This window comes from Trachemys scripta, chromosome 14 (assembly GCF_013100865.1).
Source record: "Trachemys scripta elegans isolate TJP31775 chromosome 14, CAS_Tse_1.0, whole genome shotgun sequence".
Classification (NCBI taxonomy): Eukaryota; Metazoa; Chordata; order Testudines; family Emydidae; genus Trachemys; species Trachemys scripta.
Window position 1 is genome coordinate 7,293,871 of NC_048311.1, and position 22,608 is coordinate 7,316,478.

Here is a 22,608-nt window from a genome sequence, read left to right on the forward strand (position 1 = left end):
CTCAGACAGAAAGGCCTAATTCCGTGGGAAAGGATGCCCCAGTGGTTAAGGGGTTGCTGTAGGACTCTGGAAACCTAAGTTCCTCTCCTGGCTCTCCCACAGACTCCCTGTGTGACCTTGGGCAAGTCACCTAAAGGTGCCTACGGGGATTTTCAAAAGCACCTAACCAAGCTAGGCTCCCATCTGGCTCTGATTGCAATGGGAGGTGCATAACTTGCTTAGCTGCTTTGGAAAATCCCACTAAGCGCCTGTCTACATCTCAGGTGTCTAAATACCCTTCAAAATCTGACCCCTGGCATCCAATCCCCTTCCAGCATTGTTAGGAGGAGTGGGAATGAGCTACGTACCTGCTCCAGGTGCTTTTGATGTCCTAGAAGAAAGAGAGAAAATAGACCTCAGTCCCATGTGCCACAAATTGGGGATCCCTCTTGTCCCTAGTTGAGCTCCAGATGCAGTTATCTGTAGTTAGCAATTTTAAAAGTCCATTTACATACTTACATGGAATGTGGCCCCTAAGCATGCACCCATAATTATGGGTTTTCTTCTTCTAAATTCTATTTTGCCTGTGCTAATGGCACTTGCTCAAACAGACTAATCAGACACATGAATCCTTGACTTCCACACGCGATTGCTTTTTACGGAGTGATTGCCTTTCTCAAGCTAAAAGCTCCATGTACACAATTCTGGTAATCAATTCAGGAAGCCAGATTAATTCCCATTTTTTAATAGGCCCTAAAACGAGCTTTACTTTCCTAATCTCCCACTTCCTATAAACGGTGCCCTTTATTGTTTCCATATGATATATCAAAAAGGCCTGAGACATCTGCTTTTAAAACAGCAAAACTCTGTTTTTCACACTGGAAATATTAGAAATGTCAAAATTTGTTTTCCGTGGCAGTGCTAAAGGACACGCTGACAGTCTCTATTGTGGAGTGGGAGCTCTCCAATAATTTAATAAACTCCAAAGTTAATCAAGCTGAATCTCTCCCTTCCCTTTGCACGGATCTGGGTGTCTCTAACTATCTCACCTGCAGGAATTCACTTGTTGGCTGCTGACACTTCTTTTCTATCTCACTAATCAAGTCACTCAGACGAGAAATCTCCTCAGACAGTTTGGTGACATTTTCATCCAGCATCTTCACAGTCTCCTTGTCAAGCTCTTCCAGCCGGGCCAGCAGAAGTCGCTCTTGTGCCTCCAGAAAGAGTCGCAGTTGCTCAAATTCAGACACAATCTTCTGCCTCTCAGCTTCTATCTTTCCCTGTAATGAAGAGAAACAAACCGGGAAAGGACAGGTCAGGGACATGGAGAGAGTCTGAGGACAGTTCTTAGAGCCCTCTTTTCATTTCAACCTACTAAGAACATACAGTTGAGATTTCAGGAGAACATGCCTGTTGATACTAGAGGGAAGATTTTCTGGTAGTCTCTCAGCTGGCCTGAATGAATAACATGTTCAGAAGTACCTTTGTGATATAGGAGTCCAATTCCCACTCTCAGAGGTCACTTTTGGTGCTTAGGAGCCTAAGTTTCTTTGAAAATGACTTTTGAAAATAGGATTCAGGGTGAATTTTTCAGAAGCAGGAAAATCATTTTGGAGTTTAAACCCATTTAAAATGTATAAGGACTTGCTTTTTCAAGATATTTAAGTGTCTAAAGATGCAGATAGGCCCCTAGATGGATTTTCAATATCACTTAGGTGCCTAACTCACTTTGATTACAGAGGACATTAGGTGCCTAACCTATGTCGTTGCTTTCGAAAATCTCACCTCTGTATTTTTAAGCATCTAAATACCTTTGATAATCTGGTCCTTAGCTACTTGCAAAATTGTTAGCCTTAGGCTCTGAAATCATTTAGGCACTTTTGAAAATGTTACTCAATATCTCTAAATGATGAGTTTTCAGGTATGAGTTGCTTAGTATATTTTGTTTATCATCTCCAGCTCTTACACATTTCATCCAGCATTTTGTTAATTACATTGTCCCAGAGGAAACCAGTCATGTCTGGTGGTTATAGATGGGGATTCGGGGGAGGATTTCAAAGGTACAAAATAGCCGTTAGGTGCCTAAGTCCTATTGAAAGTCAGTGTGAATTAGGCACCTAATCCCCATATGTGGCTTTGAAAATCAACCCTGATATCACTGTTGTAGCTGAATTTGGATCCACTGATGTTTGGGGAATAAGATCAATGCTTTGAGTTGAAACTGGAAGCTAATGGAGGAATCAGACCAAAGGGATGATAAACACAGACAAACATGATCTCACCCTGTAAGGTAGGGGTGGGCAAACATTTTGGCCCGAGGGCCATATTGGGGAATAGAAATTGTATGGCGGGCCATGAATGCTCACAAAATTGGGGTTGGGCTGTGGGAGGGGGTGCGGGCTCTGGGGTGGGGCTGAGGGGTTCGGAGGGCAGGAGGGGGATCAGGGCTGGGGCAGGGGTGTGGGAAGGGGTACAGGTTCTGGCTGGGAGTGCAGGCTCTGGGGTGGGGCTGGGGATGAGAGATTTGGGGTACAGGGGGTGCTTTGGGCTGGGATTGAGGGGTTTGGAGAGCGGGAGGGGGATCACGGCTGGGGCAGGGGGTTGGGGTGTGGGGTAGGGTGACCAGATGTCCAGATTTTATAGGGACAGTCCTGATTTTTGGGTCTTTTTCTTATATAGGCTCCTATTACCCCCTCACCCCCATCCCAATTTTTTACATTTGCTGTCTGGTCACCCTAGTGTGGGGAGAGGCTCAGAGGGTGCAGGTTCCGAGCAGCACTTACCTCAAGCGGCTCCTGGAAGCAGTGGCATGTCCCTTCTCCAGCTCCTATGCGGAGGCGCGGCCAAGTGACTCTGCACACTGCCCCATCTGCAGGCACTGCCCCTGTAGCTCCCATTGGAGCGCATAGGAGCCATAGTGGGGCCATGCTGCGGCTTCCGGGAGCCCCGTGGAGCAGTCCCCGAAACAGCGCTCCAGCTGGAGCGCAACCGAGCTGAGTGGTGGGGCCCCTGATCCAGCGCCCAAGCCAGAGTGGGGCTGACCCACACGGTGCGGCTTGCGGGCCAGCTTAAAACAGCTTGCGGGCCGTAGTTTGCCCACCCCTACAATAGGCAAAGCACTTGAGGCTATCTGGGGGTTACTTAATACATTATAGCTAACCTTGACTTTGCTCCTAGTCAGCACCTTTTACCTCAGTTTAAAGGGGCAAAGTGAACCCTAGACATCACACTAGGTTCAAATAAAGATAAGTTTAAAATGTTTGCATGCCAGGAGTTTGCACCAGTATAAAAAGACTAGGGCTGTCAAGCGATTAAAAAATTTAATTGCGATTAATCCCACAATTAAAAACATTAATACCAATTAATCGCACGATCAATCACGCTGTTAAATAATATCAGAATACCATTTATTTAAATATTTTTGGATGTTTTCTACATTTTCAAATATATTGATTTCAGTTACAACATAGAATAGAAAGTGTACAGTGCTCACTTTATATTTATTTTTGATTACAAATATTTGCACAGTAAAAAACAAAAGAAATAGTATTTTTCAATTCCCCCATTACAAGTACTGTAGTGCAATCTCTTTAGCATAAAGTTGAACTTACAAATGTAGAATTATGTACAAAAATAACTGCATTCAAAAACAAAACAATGTAAAACTTTAGTGCCTACAAGTCCACTCAGTCCTACTTCGTGTTCAGCCAATCGCTCAGACAAACAAGTGTATTCACATTTGCGTGAGATAATGTTGCCCGCTTCTTGTTTACAATGTCACCCACTTATTTTTAGCAGTGTAGTGTCCCGCTGCCTCCCCAGTGCTGGAGCCTTTCTTCACCACATGGAGCTGACAGAGCCTTTCCCCGCTGTCTCCCCACTGCTGGTGTCTTTGGCAGGGAAAAGCTCTGGCAGCAGTGAAAGTCTCCAGCAGTGGGGAAAGGCTCCAGCAGCTCTCTGTGGCAGGGAAAGCTCTGGCAGCTCCACTGCCTCACTCTGCTGAAGCCTTTTATTCATGCGTGTAGCTACACACCGCAGTGTGGACAGAGCCTGCTTTTCAATGGGGCGTGTAGCTACGCATACCCTATAAGCCGCCCCCAGCGGTGTGCAGTGTAGATGTAGCCGTGGCTAAATCAGAGCAATGCTGTGTATGGACAAGGGCTGACACTCTCCTACAGAGAGAAATACCAACCCTGATGGATGCGACTGCTGGATCATAACAAAGGGGACCTACCAGATATTCCTGGCTTTGCTTCTCTCCATCCTGTCTCCACTCCAAAAGTTCTTCTCTCTCTTTCTTCAGAGTGTTCAGTCGGGTTTGAATTTGTCCCTGAGGCAAGGAAAACAATTGGGGGTAGGAGGGTCAGATGGCTCATAGTTATATTTATATACATTGCAGCACAGATTTCATGAGATGAGGCTGGGATTTTCAAAGAAGCCTCATGGAGTTGGACTCTCAACTTCCGTTGACTTTCCATCTCCCTCTTGGGCTGGTCAGCACCAGACTGCCCCACAGACAGGACTCCTGGCAATATCACAATTGCCTCTTGAGAGGTGGGAAATTCCTGTTCAAAACTCTTCTCCTCATCAGGCAGAGGGAGAACTTGAACTGGAGTCTCTCACATGCCAGGTGAGTGCCCTACTCCCTGGGCTAATGGTTATGAAGAAGGTCTGCTGCCTCCTTCCTGGCTGTTTTGTGTGTGACACAGGTGCAGAACTCCATCTTGCCAGAAGCAGCGTAGGTGTCTAAGCCACCTGACCCCAGGAGAGGGGATCCAAGGTGTGGCTCACAAGCTTTCCTACACCAAACGCTGAGGGGGCGGGACTTAGAACACACCCTTCTCATCACCATCTCCCACTGACTAGCTTAGTGACTCCCGACCTAGCATGCATTGTATAGGGAGCCCAGGTGCCTAATTCAGGTTTGTTGGTTCAAACTGTATCATAGCATCTCTATGGATAGAAATTCCATGCTTGAACAGTAAGAGTTTAGCAGTAAGAAATATACTACCGACCAGCTGATCAGGATGGTGATAGTGAAGGTGAAATTCTCAGGGAAATTAGAGGCTACAAAAACAGAAAACCCAGTAACAATGAGGGATTTAAACTATCCCCATATTGACTGGGTATATGTCACCTCAGGACAGGATGAAGAAATAAAATTTCTAATCACCATTAATGATGGCCTCTTGAAGCAGCTAGTCCTGGAACCCACAAGGGAAGAGGCAGTTCTTGATTTAGTCTTTAAATCGTGATTTGAGGACTTCAGCAACTCAGGCAGACTCATCCCTTCTGGCCTTAAAGTCTGAGAGTCTAGTCCTAAGTGGAGCACAGGATCTCCTCTAAGAGGTGAATTTAGCTGAACTGCTCAGTAATAGGGACCATAACGTAATTAAATTTAACATCCTTGTATGGGGTGTGACAGGGTGTATCAGGACCCTGAGGCCCCCTGCTGGAGACCCCATGGTCCTAGCACACCCCGCCCCAGAAAGAGTAGTAGAGGAGAGACCTTCAAGCAGCCTAGAGATGCCACAGGGAAGCAGCCAATCGGGGGAAACGGTGGGGGCGAAGGACCTGTCTGGTTTTAAGATTAAGCTAGATAAGTTTATGGAGGGAATGGTTTAAATGGAAAAACATGATTTTAGTCAAAGGAATACCGTGCTATGGCAGGTAAATAGTATAATGGCTAACGAGGGTCAGGCTGGAGAATCTTGCCTACGTGCTCGGGGTTTTACTGATCGCCATATTTGGGGTCGGGAAGGAATTTTCCTCCAGGGTAGATTGGCAGAGGCCCTGGAGGTTTTTCGCCTTCCTCCGCAGCATGGGGCAGGGATTGCTAGCAGGAGGATTCTCTGCTAATTGAAGTCTCTAAGCCACAGGATTTGGGGACTTCAACAGCAGAGTCAAGGGAAAGGGTAGGGACGGCTTTGTGGCCTGCATCATGCAGGGGGTCAGACCAGATGATCATAATGGTCCCTTCTGACCTTAAAGTCTATGAGTCTATGAGAAGTAGCAGGGATCAGCCAATCAGAGGGTTGCAGACCCATGTAAAAGGAGCTGCAGTACAGCGCACAGTTCAGTTGCTACCTGGAGCTAGAGGAGTGAGAGTGGTGTTCCTGGCTGGCTGAAGGGATTGTAGCTCCTCAACCAGAGCAGTTACTGGCAGGGACCAGGGGAGCAAGAAGTAGCTTCTGGCTGGCTGCTGGTACTGAGCTCAAGATTGCCCTGGGGTAAGGGTGAAGCATTTGTGAAGGTGCTGGGGCTGGGGCTGCAGGGAAGTGGCCCAGGGAACCGTAGCAGCACCGTGAGGAATAAAGGGATTCAGCACATGGTTGCTACTTATAGGGTACTTAGGTAGGGACCTGGAGTAGGGGTGGGCCTGGGTCCCTCCCACTGGCCACAAGTGGAGTGGCCTAACCCCAGAGAGGGGAGTTGAATTAAGCACTGAGGAAGAGAGTTGGGAAGGCTCAGAGAAGGGGCTGAATATTGAACTTTGATACACCCCAGAAGGGGACCTGAACTGTTTAGTGACCCAGCTGGAGAGCTGGGACCAGAAAGGCCAGAGAGGGCAAAGAGTCTCCATGGAGGAAGCCCTGGTGGCACTGCTCCACATCAGAGCAAGGGACAATACTTGAGCAAGCCCAGAAGAGGCTGACAATAACTGAGGATAATGTGATAGGGCCAGTGAACAGTTTGAGATCTGAACCCGTGCCCAAGGCAGGGCTGCAGGCAGACACCAAACAGGGTACTGCAATACCCCCTGTTGGACTACCTAAGGCCCAAAGCCCAGGGAGGACTGCAGGAAGAGACACCAACTGAGGGGTGCTGTGATAGGCCCCTATTGAACTGTGTACCCGGTAGGGGATTGTTTTGTTTGTGTTGTTTCACATATCAGCTGTATGTGGCTTGGCAGGAGGGCTGAGTAGCTGAAGACCTACCAAAATTAGAGAGAGTGCAGGCACACACACTCGGCCAGAAGGAGGAGCTCAAGAAAGGTGAGTGAGTCCTGTTACAGGCAGAAATTCCCAAGAAGCCCACCACAGTAACATTTAACTTCAAAAAGGGGAACAACACAAAAATGAGGAAGCTGGTTATATGGAAATTAAAAGGAATAGTCACAAGAGTGAAGTGCCTGCCAGCTGCATGGAAACTATTTAAAACACCATACTTTTTTTTTTTTTTTAATTTATAGTAAGAGGGCCAAAAAAAATAAATGCCACCATGGCTAAAGAACAGAGAAAAAGAGGTGATTAGCAGCAAAAAGGCATCCTTTAAAAATTGGAAGTCAAATCATAGTGAGGAAACAGAAAGGAGCATAAACTCTGGCAAGTCAAGTGTAAAAGTATAATTAGGCAGGCCAAAATAAATTTTGAATAGCAACCAGCAAAAACCATGAAACTAACAGCATTTTCTTTTTATTTTATTTTAAGGACATCAAAAGCAGGAAGCCTGTCAAATAGTCAGTGGGGCCTGTGGACAATCTAGGTGCTAAAGGAGCGCTCAATAAAGACAAGGATTAGTTCTGGGTCCGGTTCTGTTCAATATCTTCATCAATTATTTAGATAATGGCATAGAGAGTACACTTATAAAGTTTGTGGACGATACTAAGCTGAGAGGGGCTGCAAGTGCTTTGGAGGATAGGATTAAAATTCAAAATGATCTGGACAAACTAGAGAAATGGTCTGAAGTAACTAGGATGAAATTCAATAAGGACAAATGCAAGGTACTTCATTTAGTAAGGAACAATCAATTGCACACATACAAAATGGGAAATGACTGCCTAGGAAGGAGTACTGTGGAAAAGGATCCAGGGGTCATAGTGGACTACAAGCTAAATATGAGTCATCAGTGTAATACGTTTACAAAAAAAACGAACATCATTCTGGGATGTATTAGCAGGAGTGTTGTAAGCAAGACACGAGAAGTAATTCTTCCACTCTACTCCGTGCTGATTAGGCCTCAACTAGAGTATTGTGTCCAGTTCTGGGTGCCACATATCAAGAAGGACGTGGACAAATTGGAGAGAGTCCAGAGAGGAGTGACAAAAATGATTAAAGGTCTAGAAAACATGACCTATGAGGAAAAATTGGTTTTGTTTAGTCTGGAGAAGAGAAGACAGAGGGGATATGATTACAGTTTTCAAGTATGTAAAAGGTTGTTACAAGGAGAAGGAAGAAAAAATGTTCCTGACCTCTGAGGCTAGGACAAGAAGCAATAGGCTTAAAATTGCAGCAAGGGAGGTTTAGGTTGGGCATTAGGAAAAAATTCCTAACTCTCAGGGTGGCTAAGCACTGGAATAAATTGCCTAGGGAGGTCATGGAGTCTCCATCACTGGAGATTTTTAAGAGCAGGTTAGACAAACACCTGTCAGGGATGGTCTAGAAGCGGCGCAGGCTGAGGGATGTGCTGGCTGCGGCTTCCCGCTGCCCCCATTGGTCTGGAGCGGCGAACCGCGGCCAGTGGGAGCCGAGATCGGACGAACCTGCGGACGCGGCAGGTAAACAAACTGGCCCGGTCCACCAGGGTGCTTACCCTGGCGAGCCGCGTGCCAGAGGTTGCAGACCCCTGATCTAGATAATACTTAGTCCTGCCATGAGCGGAGGGGACTGGACTAGATCACCTCTTGAGGTCCCTTTCAGTTCTATGATTCTATAAGGCCATTGCAGAGATGCTACATTAATTCTTTGTATCAGTCTTCGCTGCAGAGGATGCGAGGAAGATTCCCACACCTCAGCCATTCTTTTTAGGTGACAATCTGAAGAATTGTTTCAGATTGAGGTGTCATTAGAGGAGGTTTTGGAACAAACTAATAAACTAAACAGTAATAAGTCACCAGGACCAGATGGTATTCACCCAAGAGTTCTGAAGGAATTCAAATATGAAATTGCAGAACTACTAAGCACCATATGTAACCTATTGCTTAAATCAGCCTTTGTACCAGATGATTGGAGGGTTATAGCTAATGCAAAGCCAATATTTAAAAAAAAAGTCTCCAGAGGCAACCCTGGCAATACTGGACTGTAAGCCTAACTTCCGTATCAGGTAAATTGTTTGAAACGCTAATGGAGAATAGAATTGTCAGACACATAGATGAACATATGTTGGGAATAAGACAACGTCTTTTTTTAAGGGAAATCATGCCACCAATCTACTAGGATTCATTGTGAAGGTGCCAAGAAGCATGTGGACAAAGGGTGATCCAGTTGATACAACGTATCTGAACTCTCAGAAAGCCTTTGACAAGGTCCAACACTAAAGGCTCCTAAGAAAACTAAGCAGTCATGGGATAAGAGGGAAGGTTCTCTTATGGATCAGTAACTGGTTAATAGATAAGAAAAAAGGGGTAGGAATAAACGGTCAGTTTTCACAATGGAGAGAGGTAAATAACAGGATCCCCCCAAGGATCAATACTGGGACTGGCGCTGTTCAACATATTCATAAGTGATCGAGAAAAGGGAGTAAACAGTGAGTAAAAATCTGCAGACAATACAAAATTACTCAAGATAATTAAGTCCAATGCAGACTGCAAAGAGTTCCAAGGAGATCTCACTAAACTGGGTGATGGGACAACCAAATGGCAGATGAAATTGAATGTTAATTGCGAAGTACGGTAACTCCTCACTTAACGTTGTAGTTATGTTCCTGAAAAATGCAACTTTAAGTGAAACGATGGTAAACAAATCCAATTTTCCCATAAGATTTAATGTAAATGCGGGGGATTAGGTTCCAAGGAAATTTTTTGGGGGCAGACAAAAGGCATTATATACTTTATATACTTTACAGTACTGTGGTGGGGAGGTGCCCTTGGCTTACCCCACACAGGCATAGTCCGCTGCAGACGAGGCAGGCAAGGACGCTAGGAAGCACCTTGCACAGCAGCAGCTTCCCCCCAGAAGAACAGGTGCTGACTTTGCCGGGGGATGCTCCAGGCCCGCCTCTTCCCACCCCCACTCCGCTCCAGGCCCGCCTCTTCCCACCCCCACTCCACCTCCTCCCCAGAGCATGCTGCGTCCCCGCTCCTCCCCCTTCCTCCCAGCACTTCCCTGCCACCAAACAGCTGTTTGGCAGCACTTAGGACTTTCTGGGAGGGAGGGGAGGAGCGGAGATGCGGCACTTCCCTGCTCCTCCCCCTCCCATCAGTGGCGGATTTAGAGTTAGTAGGTCCCTGCGCTCAGCTTCATTTTTTGGGGTCCCCCCATGGGGGAACATTCTTTCTTCTCTCCCTCCCCGTTTTTCATTCTTTTTTTTTCCATTCTCCTCCTCAGGAGGGGCTCAGAGCTGGGGGTGCAGGAGCTGGGAGGGAGTTAGGGTGCGGGAGGGCGCTCAGGGTGGGGGTGCGGGGTCTGGGAGGGAGTTAGGGTGCAGGAGGGCGCTCAGGGTGGGGGTGCGGGTCTGAGAGGGAGTTAGGGTACAGGAGGGCACTCAGGGTGGGGGTGCAGGAGAAGGCTCAGGGCTGGGGCAGGCAGGAGATGCAGAGCACTTACCTGGGGCAGCTCCTGTTTGGTGCAGGGGGTGTGTAGGTGGCTCTGCGCAGTGCGCCACCACCTCCATGGCCACGATTCTGGGAGCTACGATTCTGGGAGCTGCCCACCGTCCTGGCAGGCAGGGCTACCCGGAATGCAGGGGCTTTAGGGGCCCCGGGGCCCTGGCCTGCAGCTCTAAAGCCCCTTTCAGAATGCGGCCCTGTAAGCACGGGCCGGAGGACTTTCCCCTTTGAGGGGGAAAGCGCCGCTTCTCTCCGGCCGCTGGCTGCGCGGCTGCCCCTGCTCCTCCTGAGTCCTCCGGCCCGTGTTCGCAGGGCCACATTCCGAAAGGGGCTTTAGAGCTGCAGGCCAGGGCCCCGGGACCTCATTAGCCCAGGGCCCTGCAGCCCCTAAAGCCCCTGCATTCTGGACGGCCCTGCCTGCCAGGGGGCTGGGGGGAGCAGCTTCCCCGCTCGCTCTCTCCCTCCCAGAAAGTCCTAAGCGCCTTTGGCTGTTTGGCAGTGGAGGAAGCGCTGGGAGGGCGGGGGAGGAGGCGGAGAAGAGGAACTTTGTGCAATGCTCCCTTGTAAAGTCAGCCAAACAACATTATAAGGGATCATTGCACAACTTTAAACGAGCATGTTCCCTAATGGAGCAGCAACATAACTTCGAAACAACGTTAAGCGGGAGGACGTTAAGTGAGGAGTTACTGTAATGCACAGTGGAAAACCTAATTCCAACTATACATAGAAAATGATGGGGTCTAAATTAGCTGTTACCACTCAAGAAAGAGCTCTTGGGGTCATCTCTGAAAACATCTACTCAATGTGCAGCTGCAGTCACAAAAGCTAACAGAATTTTAAGAACCATTAGGAAAGAGATAGGTAGTAAGACAGACAGTATCATAATGCCATTATATAAATCCATGGTTCTCTCACACCTTAAAAACTGCATGCACTTCTGTTGGTACCATTAAAAAAAGATACATTAGAATTGGAAAAGGTACAGAGAAAGGCAACAAAAATCATGAGGGTATGGAACAGCTTTGAGATTGAGATTAAAAAGACTAGGAGTGTTCAGGTTGGAAAAAAGACAACTTGGATTGTGAGGGGAGGGAGTGTGATAAAGGTCTATAAAATCAAGAATGCGAAAATGAATAGGGAAGTTTTTTTACCCCTTCATATAACACAGGAACCAGGGGAAATAAATAGGTAGCAGGCTTAAAACAAACAAAAGGAAGTACTTCTTCACACAATCAACTCCTGGAACTCACTGCCAGCGGATGTTGTGATTTGAAGGCCAAAAGTGTAACTGGTTCAGAAAAGAAATAGATAAGTTCATGGCTATTAGCCAAGATGGTCAGGGACACAACTCCATGCTCCAGGTGTCCCTAAACTTCTGACTGCCAGATGCTAGGACCGGACAACCGGGGATGGATCATTCAATAATTGCCTGGTTCTCTTCATTCCCCCTGAAGCATCTGCTACTGGCCACTGTCGGAAGACATGATACTGTGCTAGATGGACCATTGGTTTCACCCATTACAGCCATTTTTTATGTTCTTAGTGATTTTCTAGGTGCCTAAAAGTTAGGCATTGCAATGCTGAGCATCACAACACACAAGTCCCTTTGGAGATTCGGGCCTAAGTCTTCTTTGAAAATGGGACTTAGGCCTGGTCTACACTACGACTTTAATTCGGATTTAGCAGCCTTAATTCGAATTAACCCTGCACCCGTCCACACAACGATGCCATTTAATTCAAAATAAAGGGCCCTTTAAATCGATTTCTGTACTCCACCCCGACGAGCGGAGTAGCGCCAAAATTGATTTTAGCATTTCGAATTAGGGTTAGTGTGGCTGCAATTCGATGGTATTGGCCTCCGGGAGCTATCCCACAGTGCACCATTGTGACTGCTCTGGACAGCAATCTGAACTCGGATGCACTGGCCAGGTAGACAGGAAAAGCCCCGGGAATATTTGAATTTCATTTCCTGTTTGCCCAGCGTGGAGAGCACAGGTGACCACAGATAGCTCATCAGCACAGGTAACCATGCAGGCCGATAATCGAAAAAGAGCACCAGCATGGACCGTACGGGAGGTACTGGATCTGATTGCTATATGGGGAGAGGATTCAGTGCTAGCAGAACTTCGTTCAAAAAGACGAAATGCCAAAACTTTTGAAAAAATCTCCAAGGGCATGATGGAGAGAGGTCACAATAGGGACTCAGATCAGTGCCGCGTGAAAGTCAAGGAGCTCAGACAAGCCTATCAAAAAACAAAGGAGGCAAACGGTCGCTCCGGGTCAGAGCCGCGGACATGCCGCTTCTACGCCGAGCTGCATGCAATTCTGGGGGGGCCGCCACCACTACCCCACTTGTGACCGTGGATTCCGGGTCGGGGCTAGTCTCATCAGCTATACCTGAGGATTCTGCCGATGGGGAGGAAGAGGAGGACGAGCTTGCAGAGAGCACCCAGCACTCCGTTCTCCCCAACAGCCAAGATCTTTTTCTCAGTCTGACTGAAGTACCCTCCCAACCCTCCCAAGCCAGTATCCAAGACCATGACCCCATGGAAGGGACCTAAGGTGAGTTTACCTTTTAAAATATAAAACTTGTTTTAAAAGCAAGCGTTTTTTAATGATTACTTCGCCCTGAGGACTTGGGATGCATTCGCGGCCAGTTCAGCTACTGGAAAAGTCTGTTAACGTGTCTGGGGATGGAGCGGAAATCCTCCCGGGACATCTCCATGAAGCTCTCTTGGAGGTACCCCAAAAGCCTTGCCACAAGGTTTCTGGGCAGTGCAGCTTTATTCCGTCCTCCATGGTAGGACACTTGACCACACCATGCTTGCAGCAAGTAATCTGGTATCAGTGCCTGACAAAGCCTGGCAGCGTATGGTCCTGGTGTTTGCTGGCATTCAAGCAACATCCGTTCTTTATCTTGCTGTGTAATCCTCGGGAGAGTGATATCGCTCATGGTAACCTGGTTGAAATACGGGAACTTAATTAAGGGGACAGAGGTGGCCGTTCCTACTGGGCTGTTTGCCTGTGGCTGAAAAGAAATCCTTCCCTGCAGTTAGCCAAGCGCAGGGGGGGAAATTGGCCCTGAGCTTTTCGCGTTTGGCTAGCAGGGATCTTCCCTGATACCAGCCACGCGGTGGGGGGAGGGGTACAGCGATCATCCAGAGAATTGGATGGGGGGTGGTGCTTAGTTTGTTTTCTGCTGCTGCTGAATGTTAACAGGAAAACCGCAGCACTCAACGGGCTTTGCTTGGTATGTGGGAAAGGAGGGCGCAGAAGCCGAAAGACAATGGCTTACCATGGCCGCATGCAAGTCGAATTCTGTTGCCCGGACCTGTGATCACTAGCAGCAAAGCCACAGGCACTCAGTATTAAGAGGCAAAATGCGACCTTGCACAGAAATCATATATGCTATGTAATGTGAATAGTGTTGGTCACCGTGAAAGAGTATAAGCATTGTTCTGCAAAATGTATCTTTTTAAAAAATTCTCTCTTTTTTCCCCTCCCTACAGCAGCTGCAAATTCTTCAAGCCTCCCTCCTCCGTCCCGAAGGCTATCACAGATAAGGCGTCGGAAAAAAGAGACGCGAGACGAGATGTTTGTAGAAATCATGGAATCCAACGGCAGTGACAGAGCTCATCTGAATGAGTGGAAGGACACGGTTTCAAAGTATAGGAAAGAAGCAAGTGAACGTGAGGACAGGAGGGACCAACGTGAGGACAGGAGGGACGCTCGAGATGAGAGGTGGCGGCAGGAAGATCAGAGGAGGCAGGATGCAACGCTGGGGCTGCTGCGTGAGCAAACAGACATGCTCCAGCATCTGGTGGAGCTTCAGGAATGGCTGCAGGAAAACAGAGTGCCGCTACAGCCCCTGTATAACCCCCCTCCCCATGTTCCATATCCTCCTCACCCAGACGTGTAAGAACGCGGGGGGGGAGGCTCCGTACACCTTCCCATTCCACCCCAGTGGATAGCCCAAGCAAAAGGCTGTCATTTTTTTAACCTTTTTTTAGTGGCCTTTTCCTTCCCACCGATCCTCCTCCCAAACCCCACCCGGGTTCCCTCTCTCTTTTTATAATCTATTAATAAAGAATACATGATTTTTAAACGATAGTGACTTTATTTGGTTTGAAAGCAAGCTGGGGGAAGGGGGAGGGTGGGTTCCTTACAGAGAATGAGTCAATAAAGGGGGCGGGTTTTCATGAAGGAGAAACAAACAGATATTTCACACTGTAGCCTGGCCAGTCATGAAACTGGTTTTCAAAGCTTCTCTGATGCACAGCGCTTCCTGGTGTGCTCTTCTAATCGCCCTGGTGTCTGGCTGCGCGTAATCAGCAGCCAGGCAATTTGCCTCAGCCTCCCACCCTGCCATAAAGGTCTCCCCCTTACTTTCACAGAGATTGTGGAGCACGCAGCAAGCAGAAATAACAATGGGGAGATTGGTTTGGCTGAGGTCTGAGCGAGTCAATAACGATCGCCAGCGACCTTTTCAATGGCCAAATGCACATTCTACCACCATTCTGCACTTGCTCAGCCTGTAGTTGAACAGCTCCTGACTCCTGTCCAGGCTGCCTGTGTATGGCTTCATGAGCCATGGCATTAAGGGATAGGCTGGGTCCCCAAGAATAACTATTGGCATTTCAACATCCCCAACGGTTATTTTCTGGTCCGGAAAGTAAGTCCCTTGCTGCAGCCCTTTAAACAGAGTAGTGTTCCTGAAGACGCGAGCATCATGAACCCTTCCCCGCCAGCCCACGTTGATGTTGGTGAAACGTCCCTTGTGATCCACAAGTGCTTGCAGCACCATTGAAAATTACCCCTTGCGGTTTATGTACTGGGTACCCTGGTGCTCCGATGCCAAGATAGGGATATGGGTTCCATCTATCGCCCCACCACAGTTAGGGAATCCCATTACAGGAAAGCCATCCACTATGACCTGCACATTTCCCAGAGTCACTACCTTTCGTAGCAGCACCTGAGTGATTGCTTTGGCTACTTGCATCACAGCAGCCCCCACAGTAGATTTGCTCACTCCAAATTGATTCCCGACTGACCGGTAGCTGTCTGGCATTGCAAGCTTCAACAGGGCTATCGCCACGCGCTTCTCAACTGTGAGGGCTGCTCTCATCTTGGTATTCTGGCGTTTCAGGGCAGGGGACAGCAAGTCACAAAGTTCCATGAAAGTGCCCTTACGCATGCGAAAGTTCCGCAGCCACTGGGAATCATCCCACACCTGCAACACTATGCGGTCCCACCAGTCTGTGCTTGTTTCCCTTGCCCAGAATCGGCGTTCCATGGATTGAACCTGCCCCATTAACAACATGATCTCCAAAGCACTGGGGCCCGCGGTTTGACAGAATTCTGTGTCCATGTCCATGTCCTCATCACGCTTGTCACTGCGCTGCCGCCGCCGCTGCCTCCTCGCCTCGTTTTTCTGGTCCTGGCTCAGCATAAACTCCACGAGAACGCACGAGGTGTTTACAATGTTCATGACTGCTGTCTTGAGCTGAGCGGGCTCCATGCTTGCCATGGTATGGAGTCTGCAGTGTTCACCCAGGAAAAAAGGCGCAAAATGGTTGTCTGCCGTCCGTTGCTTTCATGCAGGGAGGGATGGAGGGGTGAGACTGTACCCAGAACCACCTGCGACAATGTTTTTTGTCCCATCAGGCACTGGGATCTCAACCCAGAATTCCAATGGGCGCGGGAGACTGCGGGAACTATGGGATAGCTATGGGATAGCTACCCACAGTGCAACGCTCCAGAAATCGACGCTAGCCCCGGTACTTGGACGCACACCGCCAAATTAATGTGCTTAGTGTGGCCGCATACATTTCGACTTTATACAATCTGTTTCCCAAATTCGAATTATATAAATTCGGATTAATCCCGTAGTGTAGACATACCCTTTGGCTCTTAAGTCAGTTGGTGCATTTGAAAATTTGCTCATAAGATCTGTAATTCACCAGGGTGAGGTGTCGCAGAGCCACACAAAGAATTTTAAAGCACAGCTCCCATTCATTTCAATGGCAACTGGGCATCTCAGTCCCCAGTCTCAGCCCTGCATTCCTTCTGTTCTGTGTGTGTCATGCAGCCAGGGAACAGAGAGGTCTTGGGGGCACCAGGCCTGATGTAGAGGCTTAGGGACTCTGGCTAGAGAGCTTTGTCTTCAGCAAATCCTCCAAGTGCTGCTGGGCAATGGGTTGAAGTAGTATCCATTTTGCAGCAGTGTAGGGTAGGGTGTCCTGCTCCCATGCAATGACAGGGAAAACTATATGAGGAGATCTGGATGTCAGAGACTTAAAGCTGAGCAACTTAAAGAGAAGGGAGTTTAGGTAAGAGTGTTTAAAACACTTTTTTTTAAAAGTGTGTATTAAACTCTGGTGCCTAATGAACTCTTGGGAAAAAGGGACTCCTCATTAAAAATTCAACACACTGGTAATATTGCAAGGTTCCTAAAGATTTGTGCTTGATTGTTTGGTATGGGGGAAAGGGCTTGTTCTCACTTCCGAGGTGACTCAACGTGGTCAGGGAATCAGTCTTTATTTCCCTTTAATCTTACTGTGGCATTAATATAGTCCACTTTGTCCTTAAAGCTAAAGTGGCTTACAGCACAGCAGGTTCTGTCCACAGTGGATTGCTCAGTCCAACTGGCTTTTTAAGGTTCCAATCCACTTGGACTTCATGGGCCCTAAAAAGTTACATCAAGTTTGTGGTTCAAATGGATGGATAAACCCAAAGAAAAAGTCCAAAGCATGCTCTGTTTCAGGAGCAGCAAAGTAACCGTCCTTCAGCAAACCAGGGAAAACAGGATTTCATCAGCCTGATTTTTCCTCAAAGACAAAGTTAAGCAGATTAATCTTTTTTTAAAAAAACAAAAACCTTTCAGTGCATCTTACGCTTCAGAAAGTAGTTAAACACCAGCTCTGTGGAAACTCCAGCCTATATCTGTGCTGAGATGTTTATAATCAGGGCCGCCCAGAGGATTCAGGGGGCCTGAGACAAAGCAGGGGAGCGGACCGAAAAAAAGGCGGCACCCGCTGCGGCGCTTGTACTTACCAGGCGGCGCTCCGTGTCTGCGGTGGCGGGTCCTTCACTCGCTCCGCATCTTCGGCAGCACTGAAGGACCCCCCACCACCGAAATGCAGCCGAAGACCAGGAGCAACTGAAGGGTCCCCCGCCACCTAAGTGCTGCTGAAGACCCAGACCGCCGCCGGGTGAGGCGCCTCTAGCCAGGAAAGGGATTCTCGGCCAGGGCTTGCAGGGCCCCTGTGGGGCCCGGGGCAAATTGCCCCACTTGCCCCCCGGCAGCCCTATTTATAATGTACTTGTAGAGAACTGCACAAGAAGTGTGATGAGAGGCTGTGTGGCCTAGGGACTAGAGGACTAGGATGGGAACTGGAAGGCAAGGGTTTAATTCCTGGCTCTTCTACTGAGCTGCTTTGTGAGCTTGGTCAAGTGACTGCCCCTTCCATACCTCTGTTTCTCTAGTGTCTCACTCCTTTGTCTTTGCTTCTGAGCATGCCCACCAGATCAGGCCCTACTGGTGAAAGAGGCAGGAGGAACACATGCCTTCCCCCAGCACATGGATTGCTCTGGGGGTGGGCAGGAGATAGGCAGCCAGATACCTGGAGGGAGGCAGTTGTGGATATGCCCAGAGGCAGTAACACAGGCAATGAGAGAACCTGTACCCTGAAAACATAGGCACTAAGTGAGTTTGGGTCCCTACAGGACTTGGCAGGAGTTCTGGGGATTGCAGTGGAGCCTAAAATTGGGACTTAGGTGCCTAAATCCCAGACTTATGCACCTAAATCTGGAGTTTAGGCACCTAAGTACCGTTGTGAATCCCACCCTTTGCCTCCCTGTATCTCGGTTCCCTCACCTGCACTTTGTCCATCTTGATTATTTAGATTCAGCTCTTTGGGGCAGGAATTGTCTGTCTGTGTTTGTAGAGAACCTCACATGATGGGGGCCCTGATTTCAGTGCCTTTAGGAGCTATTGTAATACACATTGTAGACATGCACAAATAGACGTAATTACACTGCACAGCAATTTCCTACCTTGTACGACTGGGCAGCCTCCTCTATCGGGACCACAGTGTGAGCGCAGTGATCCTGGGACTCTCTGCAGATCACACAGAGGAGTATTTGGTCCTGGCTACAGAAGAGTTTGAAAGGCTCCTGGTGCACCTTGCACAAATCTTCTCCTGCTGCTGCCTGGAAAGTCAGCTGCTTGGCTATTTCTACGACGTTCGCCAGTGGCCTGTTTGACCTTAGGGTCCTCTGGGGAAAGGTCTCTCTGCACTGAGGGCAGGAGATGTCTGCATCCGATTCCTCCCAGCACTGGCTGATGCAGGCTCGGCAGAAATTGTGCCTGCAATCTAAAGACACTGGATCCTTAAAGAAACTCAGACAGATGGAGCAAGTAGCTTCATCTCGGAGGCTTTTCAAAGGGTTCACCGCTGCAGCCATGGCTCCCTGCAGAGAGTGACTCAGGGTTTCCTTTCCTGAGCTGACTGGGCTCTCTGCACCGGGAGAGGCTCCTTCCTCCTGGAGAGCAGCGGGAATGTTACTGCTCCAGTCTCCTCCCCCGGCTGCAGCCAGGGCTCCGGGGTCCCAGCAGCAGCCGGGCTCGGGGAACTTGCAAGGAGCGTGGGCAGCGCCCCAGTCACTGCAACCAGTGCAATTCACTTCCTGCTGCCGGGACTGAGTGACCTCAGCGATCACTCCCAGAGCCGCATTCCAGCTGCTCCTGGGTCCTAGCGATCAAGGGATTGCACCGCAGCCCCCCAGACCCCGCCTCCTGGGGCCCCACGTCCCCTGGGCAGGGGCAGCTTCTCTCAGCATTAAGGGGGCATTGTGCATAGAAGCCGGGCTTGGGGGAGAACGGGAGTTTCTATAGAGACTCGAGATTGTTGTAAGTGAGTCCGCTCCCCAATATGAAGAGGAACATGGGGATGATGAGTCCTGGTCCTAGAAAGGCTGCCTGGGACCAGGAGCTGCAAGTGTCACATTTCTCAGTGACACTGTTTGTGAGTCAATCTGGTAACAGACTGGCACAAGGAGCAGTTTGTCAGAGACACCAGGCTCACTGGCTACTAGCCCTGGGCCGGGTTTGTGTAGCCAGTGGGAATGGAAGATCACAGGCACCAAAACCAGAAGGAGAGATCCGAGAAAGAGAAGATGCCAACAGCTGTCATGGGAAAACTGAGGGAATGGAGGCAGGAGCTCACCTTACAATGGAGTGGGGGGTGTTTGGCACTGGAAAACACTAGAGAGGAAGAGAAGATCCCATCCCAAGGTTCCAGTTGCCATTAATCCCCCCAATTCCTGGGGGCAGCCAAGTCTCTGACAGGTCTTGTTCTCTTGAGGCAGGAAGACATCACGGCCAAGGTGATGTACCAGCTCTGCACCATTTGATCCTTTCACCAGGTGTCTGAGGATTTGCAGGGCTGTGCCTCTTAGGACACCTGTGATGGGGTGTAGAACCCCACATTGGGCCAGGAGGGGTCAGAGAGCAGTCCTGGGCTGCTGTGATCCTGCCCCACCTCACATGCAGAACCTGCTCAAGCTGGAGTTTAAAAGGGAGCCTGTCATGGGGTGTATGTACCCTATGCTAGCCCAGCAACCAAAGGGTTAATACAGGCACTGCCAGTCACTGCCAGTAACAGAGGCTGGGAGGGTAAAAGGGCTGGGAAGCAGACAGGTGGGGTGGCTAAGGAGGAGTGGTATCAAGTATCAGGGGGTAGCCGTGTTAGTCTGTATCTACAAAAACAACAAAGAGTCTGGTGGCACCTTAAAGACTAACAGATTTATTTGGGCATAAGCTTTCGTGAGTAAAAACCTCACTTCTTCGGATGGAGTGAGCAGGCAGGAGAAAGGAACTCTTGGCAGCAGACTGCTAGAGAGTCGCCCAGGGGACAATGCCCCAGAAAGGGGGGAACAGGCCAACAGACTGAAGAGCTTGCAGAGGCCTGAGGGAAGCTAGGAAGGAGCTTAGGGCACTGTCAGAGTCAGCAAACCCTGATTCTCCTGGTCTAGCTTGAGGGCCCTGAGCTGGAACCCAGTGGAGGGAGCAGGGCTGGGTTCCCCTACCAGCCCCGTGATGGATCTGAGAACAGAGAGGATGTCCAGATTACTGAACACCAGGAGTGGACTGACAGCCCCGCTGAGCTGAATGAGCTGGAGCCATGCCCCCCATCACCTCCATTTGGCTAGGGGAGACACCTCTGCATTGACGTATCACCACCCATACAGCTCAGAAGGGGGAGAGAGAGCAGAGAACAAGACTTACCTTGGGAGCTCCTGGATAAGTGTGCAGCAGGAGAGATTCTGTTAGCAGCAGCTACTCCAGGTCTGAGAGGATCTGGAGGATCACAGGTGAGCCTTTTGATCATGTGCCCAATGGAGAGGGAGGATCTGGGCTCCTGTACTAACCATCCTTTTTCTGGAGGGGACATAAACCCCTTTTCCCTCCCTTGGAGAGCATAGAGACATTATAAGCCCTGGGCTAAGGGAGTGCCATTCACAGGTGCCCAGAGGTGGGTTGAAGACCCTTTCTTTTGTTGGTCTGTACATATTTTGTTGGACTCTATTAACCCAGAACTCAATTGGTGAACCAGCCGGTGGGCTAAGGCCTCAGATTCCCATCACTGGGCCCAGTTAATCCCATCTCTCCTATTATCCCCATTTGAGCTACTGTATGGGAGGCTGCCTCACATAAACCTAGATCTCCTCCAGAAGACATGGGAGGTGCCAGCCTCAGGAACAACCAACGTGGTACAATACGTGTTCTGTTTGAGAGAAAATTTAGAGCCACTGTGGGCTTTCTTGAGAGAGAATCAGCTGAAATCTCAGTAGAACCAGGAGTGGACCTACAATAAAGGGGCCAGATGTGAAAATTTAAGCTCAGTGATAAGATTTATTGTTGCTGCCAATCTTGAAATCAAAACTGCTGGCCAAGTGGCAAGGATCATTCAAGGTTGTAAAAAGGGCAAAGGCATTTGATTATGAAAGAGAAAAAAGACACAGATATACCAGATGAACCTGCTGAAGGCTTGGAAGGACCAAGAGGACCTCCTCATAATGCCTTTTCCATCTGAATGTGAGCGTGGCCCACAAGAACCCTTAATCCATGATTCTGGCCTGATGAGAAACTGGAAATACAATCAAAGACCTTCCCTTGGTATTCTTAGCGTTGCCAGAACAAGCCCATGTACGCTATTCAAGTTGCATGGCCCATCAACATAAACAATGGGCCATGGGAAAAGCTTATCTTCACCTGATGATCTTTCCTGTGGCCATTATAGTCACTGTCAGGGTATGAGTAATGGCTGGTAGGACTCATCGAAGCATACAAGGGCATGTGACTAGATCATGTGATATTAGACTCCATCTTGTTACTTGTATTTTCCCACAAACTGTGCTGAGGGGTGGGAGGGGGCAGCTTGGCTTAAAAGAAAGAAGTTCCCACACATGGAAGAAGCTATAAAAGGGGGAAGTGACATCACCACAGGGCCTCACTCCCCCTACAACACAAAAGAACTGTTTGTATTATCTAAGAGGGTGAGACACTGTTTGATTAAAATCTGGTCTAGTGTATAGGATTTAGATTGCATTTTATTTCCTAGTGTGATAAAGTCAGGCCGGACAGCTGCAGGAGTGTCTGGGAAAACAGGTATGTTAGCCCTAGAATGCTAAAGGCCCTTTTTCCTACAAGCTGGGAAGGGGTTACTTCAAGTCAGTTAGGGAAACCTGAGTCCAATTAAGGGCTGCCTGAAACCTGTTAAAATCTCTCTTCTCGTGTGAGAGGGGTGGGGAGAGACAAACTGCTGCAAGGCTGGCAGCAGCAGGGAGATAGGCTTCTCCATTGTGTGAGACTGTGCTCCTCCCCATAGGGGAGACACCTAAAACCCAGTGCCTGTTTAGGGAAAGGAATGACACCCTGGGACTAGTGACAGGATAACACCTGCCCCAGTGAGGGGGCCAGGGAAAGGTATTCCCCATTTGTTTTGGTGCGTTATAGACTTTTTCCCTTTGTTTGGCAGAGGAACACTCCTCAGGCCTGTCCCGAGGCCTACCGGGAAGGCTCTGAGAAACAAACCCCAAAGAGGGAAGACATACATTCTCCAGAGTGAGGGGCTGATTTA

The 22,608-nt window shown here is 48.8% G+C and overlaps 1 protein-coding gene across 2 annotated transcripts in view; it reads right to left on the reverse strand.

Annotated features, from left to right (window-relative positions):
- Nucleotides 1-19,169, reverse strand: part of LOC117887170 (zinc finger protein RFP-like) — a 32,827-nt gene extending 13,658 nt beyond the window's left edge. For both annotated transcript variants that reach the window (XM_034789496.1, XM_034789495.1), the window contains exons 1-4: nt 18,521-19,169; nt 4,214-4,309; nt 1,029-1,259; nt 348-370 (exon numbers count right to left, since the gene is read on the reverse strand). In XM_034789496.1, coding sequence (XP_034645387.1) covers nt 348-370; nt 1,029-1,259; nt 4,214-4,309; nt 18,521-18,931 — 761 coding nt within the window. In that variant the 5' untranslated portion in view covers nt 18,932-19,169. The remainder of the gene's footprint in view (nt 1-347; nt 371-1,028; nt 1,260-4,213; nt 4,310-18,520) is intronic.
- Between the last annotated feature and the right edge of the window lie 3,439 nt (nt 19,170-22,608).